At 38.2% G+C, this 24,699-nt stretch overlaps 1 protein-coding gene across 1 annotated transcript in view; it reads left to right on the top strand.

Moving 5' to 3' along the window:
- The window catches only part of LOC126262931 (protein madd-4-like), a 469,727-nt gene that overhangs the window by 308,049 nt on the left and 136,979 nt on the right, over window positions 1–24,699 (top strand). The window contains exon 12 of the mRNA XM_049959860.1: window positions 17,242–17,381. Coding sequence (XP_049815817.1) covers window positions 17,242–17,381 — 140 coding nt within the window. The remainder of the gene's footprint in view (window positions 1–17,241; window positions 17,382–24,699) is intronic.

Here is a 24,699-nt window from a genome sequence, read left to right as displayed (position 1 = left end):
CTAGATAGCAGAATTCCTTAAATTCATCTACTCTGTGGTCACCAATCCCGATGTTAAGTTTCTTGCTATTCTCATTTCAGCTACTTCTCGTTACTTTCATCAATTCTTCTTCACTTTCACTGAGGATAGCAATACCATCAGTGAATCTCACCAATATTATCCTTTCACCCTGAATTTTAATCGTACTCTTGAAGCTTTCTTTTATTTCCATCATTGCTTCTTCGATGCATAGGTTGAACAATAGGGATAAAAGACTACAACCCTGTCTTACACCCTTTTTAATCTGAGCACTTCGTTCCTGGTTTTCCATGCTTATTGTTCCCTTTTGGCTTCTGTACATATATGTCATCTCTCTTTATAGCTTACTCATATTTTCTTCAGGATTTCAAACGTCTTGCACTGTTTTACACTGTTGAATGTTTTTTCCAGGACAACAAATCCTATGAACATGTCTTACATCCATTATCGGCGGAAGCGTCAGAATGGCCTCTCTGGTGCCTTTCCCTTTCCTAAAGCCAGACTGATCATCATCTAACAAATCCTCAATTTTCTTTTCCATTCTTCTGTCTGTTATTCTTGTCAGCAACTTGGATGCAAGAGCTGTTGAGCTGATTGTGCAATAATTCTTACACTTGTTGGCTCTTGCAATCTTCAGAATTTTGTGGATGATGTCTTTCCAAAAGTCGGATGGTATATCACCAGACCTCAAACATTCTACACTCCAACATGAATAGTCATTTTGTTACCACTTCCCCCAATGGTTTTAGAAATTCTCATGAAATGTTATACATTCCTTCTGCTTTATTCGATTTAAGTCTTCCAAAGTGTGTTTAAATTTTGGTTCTAATACTTGACTCCCTATCTCTTCTAATTGACTCCTGTTTTTTCTTCTACCATGTCATCAGAGAAGTCTTCTCGCTCATAGAGCCCCCCTCACTGTAGTCTACGCACCTATTCACTCTACCCTCTGCATTTAACAAATTTCACTGAAGTTGTTTTGACTTTTCTGTATGCTGCATGCTGCACCAGTCCATCTGACAATCATTTCTATTTCAATTTCTTCACATCTTTCACACAGCCATTTCACCTTAGCTTCTCTGCACTTCCTATTTATTTAATTCCTACATGATTTGTATTTCTGTATCCTGAATTTCTCTGAACAGTTTTGTACTTCCTTCTTTCATTGATCAAATGAAGTATTTCTTCTGTTACCCATGGTTTCTATGCAGTTATCTTCTTTGTAGATATGTTCTTCTTTCCAATTTCTGTGACTGCCCTTTTTAGAGATGTCCATTCTTGTTCAACTGAACTGCCGACTGAGCTCTTCACTAGTGCAGTATCTATAGCCTCAGAAAACTTCAGGCATATTTCTTCATTCCTCAGTACTGTCGCAGCCCACTTCTTTGCACATTGAGTGACTAGTCTCTTAAACATTATCCTACTCTTCGTGACTACTAAATTGTAATCTGAGTCTATATCTGCTCCTGACAAATGTAAGGATGTAGAGGCTTATCTCACTAGGGGTAAATTAGATACTGCCTACAGGAAAATTAGAGAGACCTTTGGAGAAAAGAGAACCACTTGTATGAATATCAAGAGTTCAGATGGAAACCCAATTCTAAGCAAAGAAGGGAAAGCAGAAAGGTGGAAGGAGCATATAGAGGGTCTATACAAGGGTGATGTACTTGAGGACAATATTATGGAAATGGAAGAGGATGTAGATGAAGATGAAATGGGAGAGACGATACTGCGTGAAGAGTTTGACAGAGCACTGAAAGACCTGAGTCGAAACAAGGCCCTGGGAGTAGACAACATTCCATTAGAACTACTGACGGCCTTGGGAGAGTCAGTCCTGACAAAACTCTACCATCTGCTGAGCAAGATGTATGAGACAGGCTTCAAGAAGAATATAATAATTCCAATCCCAAAGAAAGCAGGTGTTTACAGATGTGAAAATTACTGAACTATCAGTTTAATAAGCCATGGCTACAAAATACTAACACGAATTCATTACAGGCGAATGGAAAAACTGGTAGAAGCCGACCTCGGGGAAGATCAGTTTGGATTCCATAGAAATGTTGGAACACGTGAGGCCCTACGACTCATCTTAGAAAATAGATTAAGGAAAGACAAACCTACGTTTCTAGCATTTGTAGACTTAGAGAAAGCTTTTGACAATGTTGACTGGAATACTCTCTTTCAAATTCTGAAGGTGGCAGGAGTAAAATACAGGGAGCGAAAGGCTATTTACAATTTTTACAGAAACCAGATGGTAGTTATAAGAGTTGAGGGACATGAAAGGGAAGCAGTGGTTGGGAAGGGAGTGAGACAGGGTTGTAGCCTATCCCCGATGTTATTCAATCTGTATATTGAGCAAGCAGTAAAGGAAACGAAAGAAAAATTCAGAGTAGGTATTAAAATCCATGGAGAGGAAATAAAAACTTTGAGGTTTGCCGATGACATTGTAATTCTGTCAGAGACAGCAAAGGACTTGGAAGAGCAGTTGAACGGAATGAACAGGGTCTTGAAAGGAGGAAATAAGATGAACATCAACAAAAGCAAAACAAGGATAATGGAATGTAGTCAAATTAAGTCGGGCGATGCTGAGGGAATTAGATTAGGAAATGAGACACTTAAAGTAGTAAAGGAGTTTTGCTATTTGGGGAGCAAAATAACTGATGATGGTCGAAGTAGAGAGGATATAAAATGTAGACTGGCAATGGCAAGAAAAGCGTTTCTGAAGAAGAGAAATTTGTTAACATCGAGTATAGATTTAAGTGTCAGGAAGTCGTTTCTGAAAGTATTTGTATGGACTATAGCCATGTATGGAAGTGAAACATGAATGATAGACAAGAAGAGAATAGAAGCTTTCAAAATGTGGTGCTACAGAAGAATGCTGAAGATTAGATGGGTAGATCACATAGCTAATGATGGGGTATTGAATAGAATTGGGGAGAAGAGGAGTTTGTGGCACAACTTGACAAGAAGAAGGGACCGGTTGGTAGGACATGTTCTGAGGCATCAAGGGATCACAAATTTAGCATTGGAGGGCAGCGTGGAGGGTAAAAATCGTAGAGGGAGACCAAGAGATGAATACATTAAGCAGATTCAGAAGGATGTAGGTTGCAGTAAGTACTGGGAGATGAAGAAGCTTGCACAGGATAGGGTAGCATGGAGAACTGCATCAAACCAGTCTCAAGACTGAAGACCACAACAACAACATCTGCTCCTGGTTATTACTTACAATCCACTATCTGATTTTGGAATCTCTGCCTGAGCATGATGTAATCTAACTGAAATCTTCCTATATCTACCAGCCTTTTCGAAATATACTTCCTCCTCTTGTGATTAGTGAACAAAGTATTCTTTATTACTAGCTGAAACTTATTGCAGAACTCAATTAGTCTTCTTCCTCTCTTGTTCCTGGAACCAAGTCGATATTCTCCCATAACCCTTTCTTCCACTCCCTCTACTACAACCAAATTCCAGTCCCCCATGACTATTAGAGATTCATCTCCATGTACGGACTGAATTACATGTTCGATATCCTCATATACTTTCTCTATCTCGTCGTATTTGACCTGCGACATTGGCACGTATACCTGAACTTGGTGTTGGTTCGCTGTTGTTTCTGATGAGACCAACCTTATCACGGCACTGTTCACAGTAACTCACTCTCTGCCCTACCGTCCTGTTCATAACGAATGCTACTCCTGTTATACCATTTTCTGCTGCTGTTGATATTATCCTTTACTTATCATTCCAGGTATCATTGTCTTCTTTCCATTTCGCTTCACTGATACCCACTATATCAAGATTGAACCGTAGCATCTCCCTTCTAGCTTCCCTATTACATTCAAACTTCTGATATTCTATGCTCAGATTCACAGAACATTATCCTTTTTTGGTGGTTGAATCCTTTTCTCATGGTCATCTCTACTTTGGGAGTCCCCTCCCAGTGATCTGAATGAGATAACAAACCAAATAAATTACACTGGTGTTCAAAATAACAACAAACGGAGATTTTGCAAGGTTGTGTTTATTGTGCCACAAAACATATAAACAGGTGACAGTAAAGTAGAAACACTGTAAAGAATACAGAATGTAAACAACTATAACTTGCATAGTGGTAGACAAAAATATTCATTTTTTTCCAAATTAAAGGATTTTCACACATATGTTAATGTGCTCAGTGTGGGCTGTGACTACCTCTTGCACCAATGACAATGATGAGACATGCTGTGAATGATGTCACCAATCTCATGTTGAGGCACTAACGCCCATTCTTCCTGCAGAGCTGCTCACAAGTCTTGGAGAGTGGTTGATGGATGCTGACATGATGCAACCAGTCTCCCTAATGCATCCCAGACATGCTCTAAGGGATTCAAATTGGGAGAGCAAGCAGGGCACGTCATCTGCACAGTCTTCCATTTCCAATAAAACATCAACCACCCGTGCTCTATGAGGTCGAGCATTATTGTCCATCAATACAAAGTCAGGGCCCATGGCACCTTGCAGCAACCGCACATGAAATGCCAAGGTCTCCTCACAGTACCTGACAGCAGTTAAATCTGGCTGATTCACCCATTCAGTTTCATGAAGAGGTGTTTGGGTGGTCAACATAATCCCTGCCCACACCATTAGCGGTCCTCCTCAATGTCAGTCTCTTTCCGCAATATCTGGGTCCCGAAATCATGTTTCATGTGGCTTCCAGAAGCGAATTGATAGAAAATCACTCTCCAGACCAAATCAGAATCCATCTGCGAAAAGAACATTGGTCCACTGTACGACTGTCCTGGTGGCATGTTGACAGCTCCGCCCTAGATGTTCCCTTGTGTGGAGACACACCAGAGGTAAACAGACAGCAGGTCTCCAATAATAAAGACCATTCTGCTGAAGCCTTGATGCAACACATCCAGGGGTTGCTGCGAGGTCATATGCCTGTTGCAGTGCAGTACTAAGGCGGTACCATAATGCCCTTACAGCCAAATAACAGTCCACTCTTTCTGGCGTCACACATGGTCAGCTCTATCCTGTTCTCTGGGATATGGTTTCGGTCTCTATAATCTGTTGCCGCATCAAATTAACAACAGAATGATTCACATTAAGCCATAGAGCCACATCAGTTTGTGACTCCTGCTTCCATTCTTCCTGTGGCCCTCCACAGCAGAGAGTCTGTAGGCATCTTCTCAGTGCCATACTGCACCGTCTGTGACTGTGTACACAGCAATTGTCGTTGTGGGACTACCCTGCAAACACTGCCCTGCGTGATATGTGTCGTGATGTCATTGCTAACATGGTCATTGACTGGAATACCATCTTCCATGCAGAACACAATCATAATGACATCTGTTGACAGTTTGTATGATTATATCATGAATTAGACACAAGAAGGGGAAATAGCAGTTTGTTGCTTTAATTTTGGGCACCAATGTATTTACAAGACAGTGCAAAGACCAGCATTGAAGTGTTTGCCATGAGAGACTTTGTGATTCTGCCTTGTAATTTACATTTAATGTACTTAGAATGGCTTCAGGCTGCAGTGTGAAAATTGCACTGAGAATAAACAAAGAAGCTGTGAGTTGTAGGAGGCCTTAATCATTTCAAAAACTTTAGCCTGTCTACCACAGTCAGTCACATTACTACTATTCAGACTTCAGTCTGGAGGAGTGGGAATTTCTTGTTTTAAGTGTCAATCCTAAGCTTGATTCATGCATGTCACCATTCCTGTTACTTGCCAGCTGAACCCAATGTTTTTGCATGACTTCTGCATCTCATTTCATCATTGATCTGCCATATGTACTCATTTGTAGGCCTTCCCCTGTGATTACCTCTCTCTACCATTCCTTCAAATATTGTTTTCAGCAGCAAATCATGCTGTAATTTTTGCCTAACTATTCTCCTTCTTCATTTCATTATGTTCTGTGTTACACATCTTTTAGACTCATTGCAGGAGATGTTACTCCTCTGCCACTTTCTCTTTATCCTGACTTGTGAAAGGCAGGGTGTCTCCTCCCATGAGAGAGTTCAAGGTGAATATCTGCCAACATCAGTACTACAAACTGACAGACTGACATTAACTATTTAAGTGCAGGTGACCTACCTGAAGAGTCAATTACACTATATTACTAGTTCATGACATTGATACCTCACACTGTAGGCATCCAAAAGCAGATTTCCCTATGACTAAGCCATACCTAGCATCTCACACACTATGGATGGTCTATATACGGCACAAAGCTTATATAATTTTCTGGAAACACACAGCTTCCTCTGCACTGGGTACCTGACCTAACTTTCCAGCCATATGGGTTTATGTCAGACTAGCCACCAAGGGCAGCTCACTGTCCTATCTCCTTAAAAGCTCCATGCATGTCTGTCTAACTCATGCTCATATGCTCTATATACCTTTCTTTGGTGCAAAAGGAAACAGACCAATTTACAATGCTGCAGTATTCTTAACTGAATCATGTCACCTTAGTGGATACTTACACAGTCCTGAAAACACCCAACAAAGTGCATTATAAAGTGAACGGAAAAAGTCCTGTGTGTTTGCATGGAGTAGAAAGAGTGCATCAGTACTGCACGAACAATGCAAACCAAAGTGGCATTGACTGCTAAAAGGAAATCGACAAGTCTTGCTCTTTCTGCAGCCACACAGCATTATATGCCCTGGCATTGAATAACATGAAAAGAAGAGTTATTATGGGGGGAAAAATAGAATGAGCAGATGGAAGGTCAAGGGAAACATGGCATTTCTTCTAAAGAACTTGTTTTAGAGTATGAATACTCATTTCAAAATTAATTGAGAATGAGTAAAGATAATTATTGACTCCAACTAGACATTGTACAACAGAAATTAATGAAGCTGCATATTTGAATGGGAAAAGTGTTCCTTCTTGTAAAAAGTCATTGGCTACTCTATGATTCCATGGTGCTAGTGAATCGAAGTCTGTCAAAAAATTACTTTTGGTGTGTAAACATCATCACTGTCAAAACAAGTTTTCTTCAAGGTCTCAATGACCTTTCTCTTGTAGCAGTACTGTGAGTGCAGAGTTTGTAATTTTCTTTTTAATTCTTGAGCTGTTGTCTGTGGCCTACACTGTGTGTGCTAATGTACAGCATGTTTCATTTAATGGTTTCTCACTTTTTTTTGTTCCTGTTTTAATCTTTTCTTCTGAGGTCAAGGAGACAAAGCTTTAGTTCATATTGTTCATTTAAAATACTTGCATGTTCTTTCTTCATGAAACCACTTTGTCAGAATGCTGTGGAAGCTGTGAAGTGTTCAGCTGCTGACACCTTGACTGTAAGCGCTCATGGATATGAACACTTCTGCTGCTATCAGCAGCATTAGCATAATATTGTACGTGCTCTCATGCACACGTACATACTTGTTATTTGTTCTGTGCTACAATCAGCAGCAGGGTGGGGGTAGCAAGTTCAGGCAGTCTGCACGACTCTGAGGACTTTTTTCACTAAAAGGTGTATTTTGCTGGACACTCCCTCCCCCTCCCCCCCTCCCTCCCTCCCTCCCTCCCTCCCTTTGCCCTTGTAACAACCTTCACTCTGTCAGGCTTGGAGTCGATCAATTTTCTAAATGAGCTGATGTCAGTTTCATGGTACCACTCTTTCACAGTCACCTCCAACAGCTCCTATTTTGTTCTTTTTTTGAACCCTTTTCCCAACCAGTTGCCACAAAGTCTCATTTGGATTAAGGTCTGGCAAATTTCCTGCCACAGAAGTTCTGCTGATATGTAACAGCAGTAACCTTGAAAATTGTATTACACAGATAAAATAACCAAAATCCACAATTTTCGATATGTGGTGTGGAAAATGCACTGTGCACCCAGGAAAGCATCACATGCAGTGAATGTCAGAGGGTGCTGAATCACAACTTTGCTTTGATCACTGTTCATAGTTCCCTGAACAAATTACGGCCTTCCAACACCTTAGCATGTCATTGCTCTCCACACCATTACCGATGGAGCATGTTTCATGGTTCTTACAAGGCAGTCAGGATCCATCCTTTTATTGGGTTTACACCTTGAAGAGCTGTGGTTTGTCATTAATCATGGAAAATCGGTTTTCATCTGAAAGTACCACAATTCTCCGCTGCTCTTTTGTCCAGTTTATGTGCAGTCTGGACCATGCTGTCCTCTTTTTTTTCCTCACTGCAGCAGCACTGCAGCAGTTAAAAGTTGCTTCTTCTTGGCACATATAACCTTCATTGCCATTGCACAGAGTCTTTTCCTGACAACTGATGAGTTGGAATCAGCTCCTGTTGCCTCTTGTCATGCTTTTGCCAATTCAACTGGAGTAGCACTCCTGTTTTTTTTTGACTTAGTCAAGGAAGTATTCTGTCCTCCCAGAGCAAAGAAATGTGTGGGCACTGCTTCATGGTAAATTTCCCACATTTCCTTTGGCTGTCAGCTTTTGCAGATTTTGACTCACAGTTGACTTCAAAGAGCTAAATCTCTTTGCAATTTCAGTGTTGTTTTGGCCTTAATTGTGTAAAACCTAGATGCACTTTTTCTTTATAGGGGTGATTTCATGAGTCTTCACCATGATGGTAAATGGGTATATGCACAGTAGGAAGAAAATTTAAAAAATCCAGCAATACTTTCAGACCAAGCCAGCAAACAGCAAACCTTAGTTAACACAGAGCACTTTCAGAGACAATAATTAACAGTATATCATGTTGTTGCTAAGTGTTGTCAAAAAGAAAAAATGCATGTAAATGCATAACTAATAAAAGCAATCAAGGGTGTGCAATACTTTAGACAAGTAGCGTATCTTTAGTCCCTTTATTATTCATTATTGCATTGCCAAATAGGATGAGCGAAGGTCTGTTGTAACTGCATGTATACAAGGAGTAGAAAGAAATAGTCTGTCATTACATGATAATTTACCTTTTGAGAAACAAGTAATAAGTAGACTGTGTTGTAGTGCTAACTGTAAAATTTGTGCTTGGCTTGCAGCCAAGCAAAGTCCAGCAGACGCAAAAGTGTTTAATGACCTACAGTTCATCAGCATACATGTGTTACTGATGTCAAAAGAAGTACACAAGTGAATCAAACAGCCATCAGCAGTGGGGCAAAACTACCCAAAATCAGCTAATGATAGAATTCTTTGTAAAACAGTGACCAATTGTGTTAACTGAAATAGCACATATTATTCAGAATACTGACTGAGTTTATCCAGTTAACAAAATCATTCCAAGTAATTTTATTTATCTTTCTTTTTATTGTGTGAATCTCAAAACAGTTATAAATTTTGGTGTGCAGAATAACTAAACATATTAAAATATCCAAAATATGAGAATCTGAAGTATGTGGAAGAAAGATATAGATCAACAACCCATTTACATAAAAATAACTAAAGACTGAATATTAGCTAAAATAAGGTAAGGAAGGGAGTGTTCAAAGATCAGACCTCAACATTTCGCTCAACTTATATAGACTAGCAAATATTATGGGTATTTAAGGTTGTAGCTCTATGCAGTGTGGTATTTCTCTTCCCAAGAATGTCTCCTACCTTCTATGTAAAAAATGTGCATCTGCCAATTTCAATAGATACATGTAATTATTTAGTGTACTTCAGTTTATCTACTCTTATTTTCATAGATTGTGTAAAAAGATCCCCATAGTTCTTTATTGTGAATAAATAGTGTTCCTCACACATTTTACATTAAACAATAATACATAAAATGACTCTATACATGAAGAAAACTTGATTATTCATTTTAGTGTTGAGAGGTGAATAAGATAACTTAGATGCACGATAATGAACAGAAAAAGTTTCACCCAGAATTAATGGAGCCAGTGATTGTCCATTATTGTCCACATTATGCCTGTGAAAAAGCATTATTTCCCTTCAGCAGCTATGTGTATTAGTGCTACAAAGGGAAATTCTCTGTTATAATTTGTGTTCTTTCCCCAAGTGAAAAATTCGTTATAATCAGGTCTTTCATGATGCTTTTCGTGTAGACATGTCCAAGAATAGCAATCTCAAGACAAGTTGAGAGGATATAATAGTAAATCTGTGGTGACGACTACAAGAAAATTTAACCAAAAACACACTACTGGCTGAAATTAAGGTTTATACTTAGCTGTTTTACCTGGCTTCTTTAATAAAAGAATAATCACTGCACCCCTTGGTTATTGGTTCGATTCTTTCATATAATATGTCAGCTCACTTATATTTTTTTCTGAAGTGTTGCCAGAAGTGACTTAAATATTAATGGGAGTTAATTTTTAATGTGGTTTCTAACAGTTAATTCATTATGTTAATGCATACCTTGTTTTGCATCCCAAAAGTTCTCCTAAATAATGGGATGCATAGAATATAATCCAGCTTCCATACCCATGGTCACTAACACATGCCTGTGCTGTGGTGTTCAGTTTGGAGGTAAGCTGATTCAAATCCTGGCAGTGGAAAATGTGTACTGCCAGGTTTTGGCCAGCAAAGGGGGAATAGGTGACAGTGTAAGGTTTCTGATCACTAGTCTCTGTGCCAATATCCTGGTTGTAATTCCAAACCTCTGCAGTGTCTCATGAAGTGAGGGCAGGTGACTCTGTTTGAAGGTGATGCAGCTTTCATATAGGGGGCATTAAGCTCGGTGGCCCCCTCGGTGCGCTTCAGGAAAAGAAGGCTATGTACTAGTACTGGGTTTCACCATCTTCCTTTCCTTCATTCATAACAAACACTCATCACAGTCATGCACAGAACAAAAGTACATACTTGACTATGATGGAATATGATTAATAATGTTCACTGTCTGGACACGGATCAGGTCATGATGATATGTCAGTTGGGCACAACTATGTATACCTGAGCTCACTTTCTGTGGCTGACTGTATACATTATTCTATTGGCAAGCCTGTTTCCTTCACTAGCAACAGCATTAAGTTATCGTCTTTTTCTGAAATATTTCCAGCATATGGAACAGGTGACAGTTGAAAGCATAATTGATTGCTTATTCTAAGCATTACATAAAGTGGAGACTATGTCTTTCTTTATTAGTTTTTCCAACACCCTCACTTCTACAGACTACTCATCTAATCTATTATTGTATGTGTAATGTGTGGCTACAGCTTATTTGCTTAGTTGCTTGAGTTAGATGGGCTTCTCAGTTGCCCTGGATGACAAATATTTTAAAAGAAGGATTTACCCATTGAAGTAAGACTTCCTCCCTAAAGAAAGATCTGAATCTTGAAAAAATTATCATTGGTCTTGGTCATAATTGCTGAGTTACACTCTAAACGTGTTTCTAAAGAAGGGGGAGTGGAGATGCAGTCCACTGTAGAGCCCAACTTAGTAAAGTGACTAGCAGTATTAACTAGAGATTCTGCCTCAGATATATCTTTGTGTTAGATTGAAGAATTTGGATCTTTTGGTTACTCTGCAGAACCTCAGGATTAGCACTACCATCACTTTTCACATATCCAGTTTCTTCCATATATTCATGCTGAGTTTATCTCATATGACAGTTCTCAACAAATATAAGAACATTTACATCTTCATTTTCCAATTCCTTGCAGTCATTCATTACAGTATTGATGATTATAGAGTAATGAGAAAAGGGACCCTCCCAGCTGTATACTGCTCTTAATACTAAATCACTTTGACCATTCATCTCCTACTTGTGCACTATTCTCACAGTTATTGTACAGCACCTGAATTTTCATAATTAGAGATTTGGAGCATTCTGTTTCTCCAAGCAGTCCCATATTTTATACTTTATGATCAATATGTATATCAGAAAAAACCAAGTATCCTTGTGGTTAAAATGTTATTGTAGACTACATATCTCGTTACAAGTAGTTCATTCCTATGCCATAAGAAGGCAATATCTTGCTGTGTTCACCTTCCAAAATGAGAGACATTATTACAGTAGATTCTATCTTTGCATACCAATTTTTATTGTGGTTAAGATTCAATACTCATATCTGTAAACCAATAATTTTTCAGTGGTAGTGCAAAATTAAATTTCAAATTATCTCTTAAATAGTAAACTGAATTTCATCCTACATTTCAAAAGCAATGAAATTGTGTCAATCACAAAACTAAATAATTATTGATATTATTATATTTGTAATTGAATTATCTTTTTAATGACTCTTCTGTTTTCAAGAACAAAGATAATGCATCATATGGAATCATTTTGACCCTTATGTCTAATTCTGCATGATTCAGTAGATGATGATATGTGCACTGACTACATTTACAAGATTTTGTGACACCAAAGTCTGTTGTAATGACTATTATTACTAGAATATGTGCCAGTACTGTGTATTTTGTATTATCTGCATGATCATTGAAATACATATTTTGATACTTTTGCATGGACTACTGACTCATGTTTCATTTTTAAATTAAGTATTGAACATTATTCCTTTTGTTTAAAAAAAATTGTTGGAGATCAGAGGAAATCACTGCTTTTGCAAAAAATGCCATTGTTTAATATCCAGATCCAGAGCAAAGAATGTTGATGAAATGTTTAAAGTTTTCCTGGCGTACTGATTGTTCCATAAAAACACGGGAGAACTGCCGGATATCAGTAACTTCCTGCCACGATATTTCGGCGCAGAGTCTTCTGGCCATCTTCAGGTGAATGCCACTGTAGTAGTACTGGCGAGTACGTGCTGAGCTCCGCTATCGAAAGCCTTCTGAGGTGACATTGCGCATGAGCTGCTTAGCGTGCGCGTTCATAACGGCTCCGTGCACTGCGCCTCGCGCCCTCCACTGTGAAAGCCTGGCGTATCGGTGTCAGGTCGATTTCCATCTTTATGCAGATAACTACGTCGACTACGAAGTTTCTCTATAACAGGATTCCAAGCAGAGTTCAGCTGATAACCATACACGATAACATAAAGTTTACCATGGAGATAGAGAGAGATGGTTGCCTGCCATTTTTAGACGTCTTGGTGAGATGGAAGAGTGACGGCACACTTGTTCACTCGGTGTACAGAAAGCCCACTCTTACAGACCTGTATCTACAAGCTACTAGTTGCCACCATCCAGCACAAACAATGGGCGTTCTCAAAACCTTGGTCCACCGTGCCCATACTATCTCTGACGCCGACAGTCTTCAAGCGGAACCTGAACACCTGCAAAAAGTATTTTTGAAGAATGGCTTTTCACCTAGGCAAGTGAACAGAGTGATGAAGCCCTACAAACGACGGAACAAGGAAGAGGAAGAGGCCTTCAGGTCAACTGTTTATCTACCATTTATTGGGAATATTTCTTCACAGATAGGCAGAATATTGAGAAAGTATCAAGTGAGAGTCATCTTTCGCCCTCCTTCCAAAATTTCATCACTGGTGGGATCTGTTAAAGACAACCTGGGCCTGCGTAAACCAGGTGTTTACAAAATTCCGTGTGAATGCGGCAAATCATATATAGGGCAAACAACACGAACTGTGCAGGAATGCATTGTGGAACACCAACGGCATATTCGCCTTCTCCAACCCACCAAGTCCGCAATCGCCGAACACTGTATTTCCACAGACCATTCCATGAATTACGACGACACAAAAATTTTGGCCCATACATCAAACTTTTGGAGCTCAATTATCAATGAATCTGTGGAAATAAGATTGTCTGACAACAAGACTCTCATCAATCGAGATAGCGGTTATCAGCTGAACTCTGCTTGGAATTCTGTTATAGAGAAACTTCGTAGTCGACGTAGTTATCTGCATAAAGATGGAAATCGACCTGACACCGATACGCCAGGCTTTCACAGTGGAGGGCGCCAGGCACAGCGCACGGAGCTGTTATGAACGCGCACGCTGAGCAGCGCATGCGCAATGTCACCTCAGAAGGCTTTAAATAGCGGAGCTCAGCGCGTACTCGCCAGTACTACTACAGTGGCATTCACCTGAAGATGGCCAGAAGACTCTGCGCCGAAATATCGTGGCAGGAAGTTACTGATATCCGGCAGTTCTCCCGTGTTTTTATGGAACAATGTTGATGAAGACCCTATTGTAATACTTGACAGCTTCACCTAAGTTTAGCATACTTGTTTGTGTCTTTGTCAGTTTGTACGTGTTTTCATTTTCCACATTAATTACTAGTTGTATTGCTTCTGTGAGCAAAATATTTCTGAATATTTTTTTGCATTATGTAAGATATTCTAACATTTTTGCAGTAGCTGCAGATTTTCATTTATCAGTTAGTACATTATCTGCAACGAAATACAATAAATTGGAAGACAAGATTAATCAGATTCATAGTGCAGTGGAAAACAAAGTAAAAGATAAATCTTAAGAGTAAAAACGACATAAACAGACTGAAGAGACTAAAGGCAAAGGAATGAGAGAGGAAACATATATAACTTATAGCATTTTTTAGTTCTTTATTGCATTGCTACAGTTGGTATTGTCATCTAAAGCTCTCCGTCTCCCTCTCCCTCCCTCCCCCCCCCCCCCCTCTCTCTCTCTCTCTCTCTCTCTCTCTCTCTCTCTGTGTGTGTGTGTGTGTGTGTGTGTGTGTGTGTGTGTGTGTGTGTGTGAGAGAGAGAGAGAGAGAGAGAGACAGAGAGACAGAGAGAGAGAGAGAGAGGAGGATGAGGAGGAGGAGGGGGGGGGCACCTGTGTCTGTGTACAAGCACATGCGTGCATGTGTCTCTGTTAAGCACTTTTAGTCCGTCTTTTTTTTTTCACACACTCCTTTTTCATGTCTTCAATTTATTAATTCCTTTCCCCCAAACTCCTTCTCCCCCCTAAAGCTCTCTGAGCTACGTTCTTGTCATGTAGTGATTTGTTATTACTGTTTCCATGTGGATGAACGTCATGGGTCCTTATTGAAACATATATTTTTTTGGCATATAACAATTTCTTTCCTCAGTTTAGTGGTCAGCCATATCATTTCTGTATTCTATTTTTAGAGTGCATTTCTCTTTCTTTTCTTTTCAGTTTTTGAAGTAAAAACTTTTTTCTTTCTTCAATTCAAGCTGCTTATAATGTCTGGAGAATTCATGTATGAATGGGTAGTCTATGGCTGCAAATTATTTTGAATTGGTTTGTAGAGAATAATCTCATTTGTAATTCAAAAACTGCTTTCACAATTTCTGAAAATATGAGAAATGTACCAATACATTTTCTAATGTTTGTATAACTCTACTCCATTGATAGCTAACATTTTATATGCATGTTTGCTCCTTATAATCAAGAAAAATGAGAATTTATTTGTAACTATGCACAATGAAAGCCATTACAAAAATCTTGTTGCATTATGATCATGTAAGAAACAACCTAATTTTGTAGCTTGGGGGACTATAGATTGTTGTAGCAGCATACTACATGCATTATAAGATATTACTGCTTTTGTTACAGAGTATGTAAGTTTGCACTGACTTTACCAAACTGATAATGGACTGCATAATGATAATATGTTGAATTTATACCTTATTTTATGTTAAGACATCTGGTCATTTAATACCATTCAAAATCTCTTAAATTCTGTAGACAATACAGAGTTTATCACATTTACATTCATGGAAACAGTGATATCTGTTGCTGTGCTTCCTTGTGTCTTCATATTTCCCTAAGACTTAATGAATTTGACCACAAGAAAAATACCCATTAATACACAGCAATATATTTTAGTTAAAATATTACTGAGCTTCCAGATGTGTCACATGATTTAAAGACCACAAGCTTTTGGCATATCTATGTTAGTTATATTCTGCCATCATAAAGTGATGCGAGTGCTGAATACCTCACACTGTTATCCTCATCTGCTAGTGATGATAACAATAATGATGTCACTATAGCCTGTATGGTGAAAATAGATACCTACCAGTTAAAGTGGGCTAGATGCATTGCTTCACATGTCTCCCATACTCTGTCTTGTAATGCAATTTCATTGACGTTTCCATGTCAGTGACTCAGTGTTTCTGCACTTGTAGGTGACTGTCAAGACAGTTCTGACAGCAGCCTTTTGAAATTCATGATTGAAAGCTGCCAGCTATCAGGGATTGAGTGTAGTGATTAGCCCATGATGTTCCATTTTTCCTAAAGACATTCACCACTTTGCAAATTCAGAAGCACTGAGCACAGCCATACATGATTAATTACGTATTTTTTGATCACTCAATAAGAATATAGCTTCTTGGAAACTTGGTACATTTTAACTTAAATAACAAAATATATTCAGCATTTTAGAGCATTCTGCTGTGAAACTTGTACATTTATCTATGCACTCTGTAATTATTTGGGAGTCGGTCATCCAACATATTTATTTGGTAGACAGGTTACTGTGCTCCTCTCTATCTTATGGTGTTTCTTTCATATTTCTATTTCTGTTAGTATAACGAACTAAGTAGAGAATGAAAAACAAAGATGTGATATATAAATATACTTCTGTGTACAAACTATGAAACTGGTGATAAGAATTTTTGATTCAGAAACAGGGCCTTTTTCTGCACAAACACTGTTTTCACATTCTGCTGCATGACAGCAGAGATTTCAGTGAATTAGAATTGTTTTATAAAATGTAATCCTACATTGTACATAAAATGGTAATAAGCATTGAAATGATGATTTAGTGTTTCTGAAATTTTCTTTTTAATTATTACTCCTGTATGGCCTACTTTTGCTCATTTAGTTGAGAGATAAATCAACTAAAGATCTAAAATTTTTCCTTTTTGTTGAGAAAACAAAATATTGGGAGGAAAAGAATAATTATCTGCAGGAGATTCGGTGCACTATTAATGACAACACCTGCTGCAAAGCCCCTGTAAAGTTAATAATGAAGGCAAATAACATTACAAAGAAAACATGAAAAGCTATCAGATTCCTAAACATTGTTACATGTATAAAAGAAGGCTGAAGAAAAGTAACATGCAGTGGAGGAAAGTAACACATGTTGCTCCAATTTAAAAATGGCTTCCTGGCTTCTCATTTGCTTTATTACCAATTACATTCTGTTTCACTTTGTGTAAATGTCCAAGTTGTAGATCTTGGCCATTATTTCATTATCATTATCATTATCATTTCACTTCATCAAGATTTTATCAGAAAAGTAAGAGAATTTCATACCTTACTTGATTTGATACACATAAAAGTTGCCTATTTCTTTTCACCATCTCCTTAACATATTACATTCCAAATCAGTTTTATAACAGGTGTAAGTCATCTGCAGCAGAACTCTTTTTTCTTATTTTTAATTTTAACTTTACAGTGCACAAATGTAATAAAATGAGTATGGTGTACAGTACTGTCAATTCTTTTTCAGTATGGATTCTGATGGCACTCAAAGTTACCAGGCCGTCCATGAGGAACCCTCATTTGATATGAAAATAGCAAGAACTTCTCCTGGGCCATACATATGGAAGTCAATGGGCTACAAGCCATGCAGTGCTTCTTGCTTGGGAGGTATGATATCTTAAATTGCTGATTATAAGATTTTACTATGAATTCAAACAAAAAGCTACCGGCTGCTGTAGACAGTTGATCAGTGCTGAATATTGCTCCTTTAGAATCCAAAATTATTTCTCATGGTGGTGAAATTCTAAAACAAGAACGTCAAAGTTGCAGGGAAGTTGTTCATAATAGTTAAAAAAAAATCCCAGGTTATGCTACAGATTAAAGGCAGTAGTAAGCTGGTCAGTGAATATAGACTGTCATGGAAATAGCGACAGACAAAGAATAAATCTGCCAAGCTAAGCACCTACTTAAGTCCAAGTAGGTAACATCATTTGCAGTCCGAATTCTTAGCTGAAGTTCAATAAATATGTAAAAAACCTTTGATACTGCTGAGCTGGCTTGCAACATTAAGCTCAAAGCATTGCCCACTAAAATATGGCCCAGCACTCACTGGGCATGACGAGCATTGGTAGCAGTAATTTAGTGTGGGGTGACTGAGAGTGCCATGTTTCAGAGTAGCAGAAGTTATCATCCTTCCCTGCTCTATTGATACATCACTGTCTTTGCAATTCTTGGATACTACAGTTACCACTGCTGTGAACATGACTCTGCGCCTAATACTCAATTAGAGAATGCAGTGTTTATTGAAACTATCTGAGGGGAACTGCCTAAATAAAACATTTCCAAGAGAGTTAATATGGCTTAAGGCCTGAACGAAGCTTCATTGGTGCAATGAAAGCAAACCTGAACTAGCAATAATTGGGAAATGTGTACTGTGGCCCGGCAATACCACATATATCCTGTTCTCTGTTATAGGATGTGTTTGTTAGTAGAGGACACAGATACAGAGTTTCTTCAAAGTGTAACTGTGGCAATTATGATTTAGCCAGTGATATTGTGATTTTGAGTGAGATGTGTGATGACACTAAGTTGAAAGACCAAGGAAGCTGTCGTACTGTTTAAGACACTTTATTTGGGAAAAGCGATGGACTCTCAGGAGGGATTTCAATACCTTGGATGTCAAAAATGGCCCTACACCATGTTTGATGGGATTGGATTTGAAGCTTGTGCTCTTATCTCTAATGACCTCACCATTGGTGGAATCTTAAATCCTAATCTTCCTTCCTTTTTGTCACTAGAAATATCATCTCATATTTGAAGTTGTGCTAGAAGCAGATATATTAATAATTTAGATACTGCGTTGTATAAATTTTAAGAAAAAAGTTAATTTTAGTACGTTTGTGGCCACAGAAATGTTGGCATTCTTTTACCTTAGCAAAGAAAGAGTGGAAATGAAGAGAGAAAACAGCAACAACTGTGATCTGGAAAAGCTATTTACTAACATATTGTTGCAATTATTAAGTCTGGTTTTCTTCTTGTGCTCACAGTTCACAGGCATGTAGAAGTTTTAAAAGGACATCAAATTTGCGCTTGACTATAGAAATTATTTATTTAACAATTGCAGTTCAGCCTTTGGACCATTTTCAAGTGGTAATGTAAAAAAATTTTCTTCAGCACATTCCAGACGGTATACGTGTCTGAGGATTTTAAAGTCTGACATGTGCTGACGCAAACTCTTTTGCAGTTCCACTTGAAAATGGTCCAAAGCCTGAAACTGCAGTTGTGAAATAAATGATTTCTACAGTCAACAGTGAATATAATATCCTATGAAAAATATTATTGTGTGTTACTGAGGGTATACACGTTCACTGAAAAACTATTACAATTCATTTTGTATATCTGTAGAAGGATGGAAGATTAGGTTTAACAGCTCATCGACAGCATGGTCACTAGAGACTGACTATATTTCTGTAACAGTTGTGAGCAAACTCAGCATTTGTCTGTACAACAGTAAATGTTGCGTTTTAACATCTAATCTTAATCACATTATTTACAGCACCTCACTTGAACTGGTTTACCATTACCCTCCATAAACTATTTTTTTTCCAAATAACCCTCATTTCTCAAGTATCTAGTCCTAAAATGCTTCAGATTATATACTTATATCATAGTAAGTCTCTTGTATTAACTGCTTTAGCAAAAATGTAGATTTAGTTCTTTATCCTTCACTAAACTTGCAAAGCTAGAAACCCATTCAATTTTTTACCAAAAGAATCAAAAAGAGTAAAAACTTTTTCAGAAGTGATGAAAAAGAAGCTACTGTGAATAATGTCAAGCTGTTTAAAATGTGAATTGTGTGCCACAACCTGCATGAAGGCAAATGCTGCTCCTATTTGCTGATACAGTGATTGTCACCCAGGCAACACAAAACTATTAAATGAGCATCTATGTTTGAACCATTCAGCCAAATTTAGCAGTTTCACTGATGTGAGTGGTAGTTCACATTAATATTATTAAGACTATAGTCAAACAATCGAAAATCCAGGATGGAATGTATCAATATTATGAAATGGACAGTTGATACTCACCATATAGCAGAGACGCGGAGTCACATATAGGCACAACAAAAAGTCTGTTACACAATAAACTTTCAGCCAACAAGGCCATTGTCAAAAATGAACACCAGCTGTGAGGACAGGTCGTGAGTCGTGTAAGGGTAGCTCAGATGGTAGAGCACTTACCCGCGATAGGCAAAGGTCCCAAGTTCGAGTCTCGGTCCGGCACACAGTTTTAATCTGCCAAGAAGTTTCATATCAGTGCACATCCGGCTGCAGAGTGAAAATCTCATTCTGGACTCAAATTCTCATGCAAACACAACTCACACACTCATGACCACTGTCTCAGGCAGCTGCAGCCAGACTACGAGCAGCAGTGCATGATGGGAGAGGCAGTCGGGTAGGGGTAAGGAAGGGGTTGGGGTGGAGAGGGGGAGGGATAATGGGGTAAGGGTGGGGGCAGTAAAGTTCTGCTGCAGGAGCATGCAGGGATGAGGTGGAAAGAGGGTAGGGCAGCTACATGCAGTTGGGAGGTTAGACAGAGGGCGGGGTAGAGAGAGGGGGGAGGGGGGGAGGAGAAAAGTGAAAGGACTGGTTGCATTGGTGGATCAACGCACTCAGTATTTTTACTTCCCTCCTTTTCCGCTTCTCCTCTCCCCCTCTCTACCCCGCCCTCTGTCTAACCTCCCAGCTGCATCTAGCTGTCCTACCCTCTCTCTAAATTGTCCCTGCACACTCCCACAGGAGCACTTTATTGTCGCCCACTCTTACCTGCTATCCCTCCTCCTCTTCACCCCAGTCTCTTCCTTACCCCATCTGGTTGCCTTTTCCACCTTAAGCTGATGTTTGTAGTCTGGCTTCAGCTGCTAAAGACTGTGGTCATGTCTGCGACTCAACATCTATATGGTGAGTAACAACTATCCCTTTCATAATATTGTAAGACTACAGTCAAATTGTCATAAGAAGATCCCTGATAGCTAGTAACACTGTTACCACCTTTCAATTGTGAAGTGCAAATGGCTGGAGGTGAAAACAATAGCCATCTATGGAGCTGTGATAGAAGAAGGCTTTAGCACAGAGACATTTACGGACTCATGTTGCATGACTGGTTGAGATATGTGCATTAAGCTATTGTGCCTAGCCCAGTGAAGCTGTCAGTAATTAATTTACACCAACTTGGGTATGTCACATTGGATATAGGTTTTTCCTGGTTGGAGCAATATGTAAAATAATGGAAAGGCAACCAATCAGCTATAGCAGATTGATGCGTGGAGCACAGTAACATGTAACAATAAGAGCATTCGCAATAGCTTTCAACCACTAGCTCTTTCTGCAGCAATGGTATACACATTTATACACACAACCTCACAGGGCTGTTGTGGTCATAGGGGTTTTTGTTTGAGTGTCTGTCGGGTTGTGTGTGCGAATGTGTGTATTATTGCTGGAAAAAGAGCTAATGCTCGAAAGATAGTGTGAATACTGTTTCCTTGTTATGTTTTACTCTGTTTCCGCTATAGGTGAGTGGTTGCCTTTTCCTTATTTTACATACTGACTATAGGTTAGATGATTGTATTGTAATCAAAGACTGAGGAGATGCTGTGAGTTGCAATAGTTTTAGAAATTTGAAAGAAAGAAAGAGATGTGTGAAAATGTTGGGGTACCCCAAAGGATAGTTTCAGCTGCCTAAGCATAAAGAGTTTCGGGTGTTCTTTGTATGCGCAGAGCGGGCCCATTTCTCATGGTGTGTAGAATTGTGTCTTACCATTGAGTATAGGTGACTGTAATGGAAGAGTGTAATGGCTATGCGTATTGTGTGGTAACTGTTTTGTTTTGTGTGATCAGAAGAGAAGAGAAAGGGTAAACCAAGGGCCAGTGTAATAGTACCAAAGGGGGCAATGAGCTTAAAATACTCAGCCAACAGATGGATCACCAACTACAGTGCCACATGCTCTCATTCCATTACACAGAAACAAGATGTTTAGAATTTAATTCAGGACATTAGCACAAAGTTTCATTATCAGGTATTTTATGTCAATACCTCTCATCTTCTTGTCAACGAAATACTGGCAATGAAAAGGCCTTCCACCATCAGGGTTTAAACCATCTACCCCAAGCTGAGCATTACCGCACAGGGATGTGTTAGAGACCTTAGTTTTAGAGGTGGTTAGTGCTTTTAAGAGTGTGGACAAAAGCATACAAACAACTTAGAAAGTTCATAAATTATCTGATAGTTCAGGGCACAACTTGAAACCTGAAACTAATAAGGAAGAGCCCAAGAAGACTGTTAAGATGTCATTGATAGGCAGGAATAATGGCACAGGATGTCGGAACTGATGCAGAGGTGTTTTTTTACAGCTACTAGTTTTAACCAAATTCAAGACTCAGTGCTTTCGCCTGTGTTACAAGCTTCTGAGAAAATATCATGGTAAATTAGATCATTTAATAATAATTGGTGGTACAGGCAAAAATTTGGACTGCAATCCCAAGTACACAACATAACACTCATCACTAAGAATATTTCTCATACTAGTATGAAGATTGTGTTATTCTTGGATCATTGTGATAAGTCCCCAATAACGCATTCTGTGAAACATGTTAATATAGAGGTAGGATAACTACTCTGTCACATCATGCATGTTATGATCTGCATCTTAATGCTTTTAGTTTTAATCTGCTTGTACAATAAACTGCAAGAAAGATCCAATCAGACCAAAGGAGTATATATTAAATCTCAGTGATTTTTCATTGTTTTCTCTAGGCATGTTTAGGGCAAAGTAGCAATCTTTATAATAATTTTATTTAGTCTGTGTAAGCACAAGTGATATATGTCAGTTTAGTGAAAATTTGTTATTAATGCAATGTGCAGGAATAGTTAACTCACTTAATTCATGTACACCTTGACTTGTTTTATGTCCCTAAAGATTCTCCTGTGTAATGGGATCTAGTGAATATGATGATACAATAAATCACTGTCATTACCATTATAATGTTAAAGCATTTATACCCACATTTAATAGAGTTCATAACTGAAGACTTTTGCAAGGTCTAATTAATGCCAAAGAGATGGTCTACATGTTCAACCCACAGAAAACTTATTATAAAGTTCACTTACATATTTCCCCAAGAGTACTATTTTATAGACCAAACTGAGAGGCTAAGAGTAATTTGCTATTTGGTAAGTCATTATCATTCTCATTTGTGTTTCACTGTTCACAGCATACTACAGTAATAAACAGATGACCCTGTAATCTTACCCTCCACAAGTCACCATTACATTTCTCTGTCTATAAAAGTTTTGAAAGCTTCAAGAGGTGTAAGATATACAAAAGAAAATCTTTTTACTATCTTCATTATCTCATTTTGTTGTTGGCTCTAGTTCTTGCATCTAGGGGTACATTCTTGCTGCTGAAATTTTGATTTAATGTTGTGGTTTTCTTATGACTAAACAACTGATGAAGATTTGCCTATATATTTCTGGAATTTTATTCTTTGTCACATTATTAAATATCACACCATTCTAACAATTTCCACTTAATATTTCAAATTACGTTGATAGTATCGATCATATAAATATGACTGTCTCCATCAGAGGCATGCCCACTACTACTAACATTCTGCGATACTCATAACATTCCAAAGACTTTAGAAAGCAAAAGAGTTTACATGCTTTCATGACAAAAGAAGAATGTTTGCTAAAATATATCATTATTTTATAAATGAGCTTAGAAATAAATTTAATAATTAGCATCAGATTGTGCATTTAATAATATGAATTTTAAGTATGCCAGACATTTCATAGTTTCAAATATTTCCAAAAGAAAAGTAATTTTAAACATTGTGTATTGTGTATTGAACCAGGGTCCTAGAAACAACAGAAAGGCTTCATCCCACCACAGCCCTCAGTGGTTCACAACCCCACAACAGGCCACAGCAGTCTACCCACCCCACCGCCAACTCACACTGAACCCTGGGTTATTGTGCAGTTCTGTCCCCAGTGGATTGTAACAAATTAATTTCTTTTTATACATTTTAGCCTGAAATATAATACATCATACACAAAATCAAATGAAATTCTTTCATTGAAACAGCCAAGAATGTTCACCTATGCAGGATTTAAAATACCTTTTGGTATTGCCTATTTCTATAAAAAAAATAAGTTTAGTTAGAAAAGTGTGTTCCATTACAATATCCCCCCCGCAAAATTTGGAAACAGTATGTTTACAATATTTTGTGACAGGCTATACAGTTTGCCAAACACTGTACAAAATGATGCCCAGGATAGCAGTATCTGATTCATAACATATTACAGAAAAAATAGGAAAAATATCTGCTGTACAAATCATGATCTATACATACATATATCAGGATATGATATTCAGATTTTCAGGTCTGTGGAACATACTGTCATAAGACAAATAATACAATGTCAAAACTACAACATAACACCACTAAACCATAGAAATAAATAAAGAGACAATGTAAATTACTAGAATTATAAATTGTATGTTAACATCCATACAATCAAATCTTCAAAAGAGAAGAGAAATAATTTCAGAGCCTAAGTGTACATCGAGTGAGTCGACTCGAAAAAACTCATGACGACGGGTACAGACCAGAAGAATATACACAGTCATGGGTAGGAATCAATCACCCACATAAATCAGAGTATTCAAGGATATGTTGACTCATGATAGAAAAAAATAATGGAAAAATATTAGGGCCTAAGTTTACGATGTGGGGATCAACCCAAGAATCCAAACCACACTAAGTACAAACCAGCAAAAAATGTTTCGACATAACAAAATGAATAAAGTTTATAATCATATCAATAAGTTCAATTATATGCAAAGAGTAAGTGTCAGAAGCATCTAGGCTCAGTCAGTGGTTGTACGTTCTCTACACACACACACACACACACACACACACACACA

Source organism: Schistocerca nitens, chromosome 6 (genome assembly GCF_023898315.1).
Source record: "Schistocerca nitens isolate TAMUIC-IGC-003100 chromosome 6, iqSchNite1.1, whole genome shotgun sequence".
Classification (NCBI taxonomy): domain Eukaryota; kingdom Metazoa; phylum Arthropoda; class Insecta; order Orthoptera; family Acrididae; genus Schistocerca; species Schistocerca nitens.
This window is presented reverse-complemented; position numbering and strand designations above follow the sequence as displayed.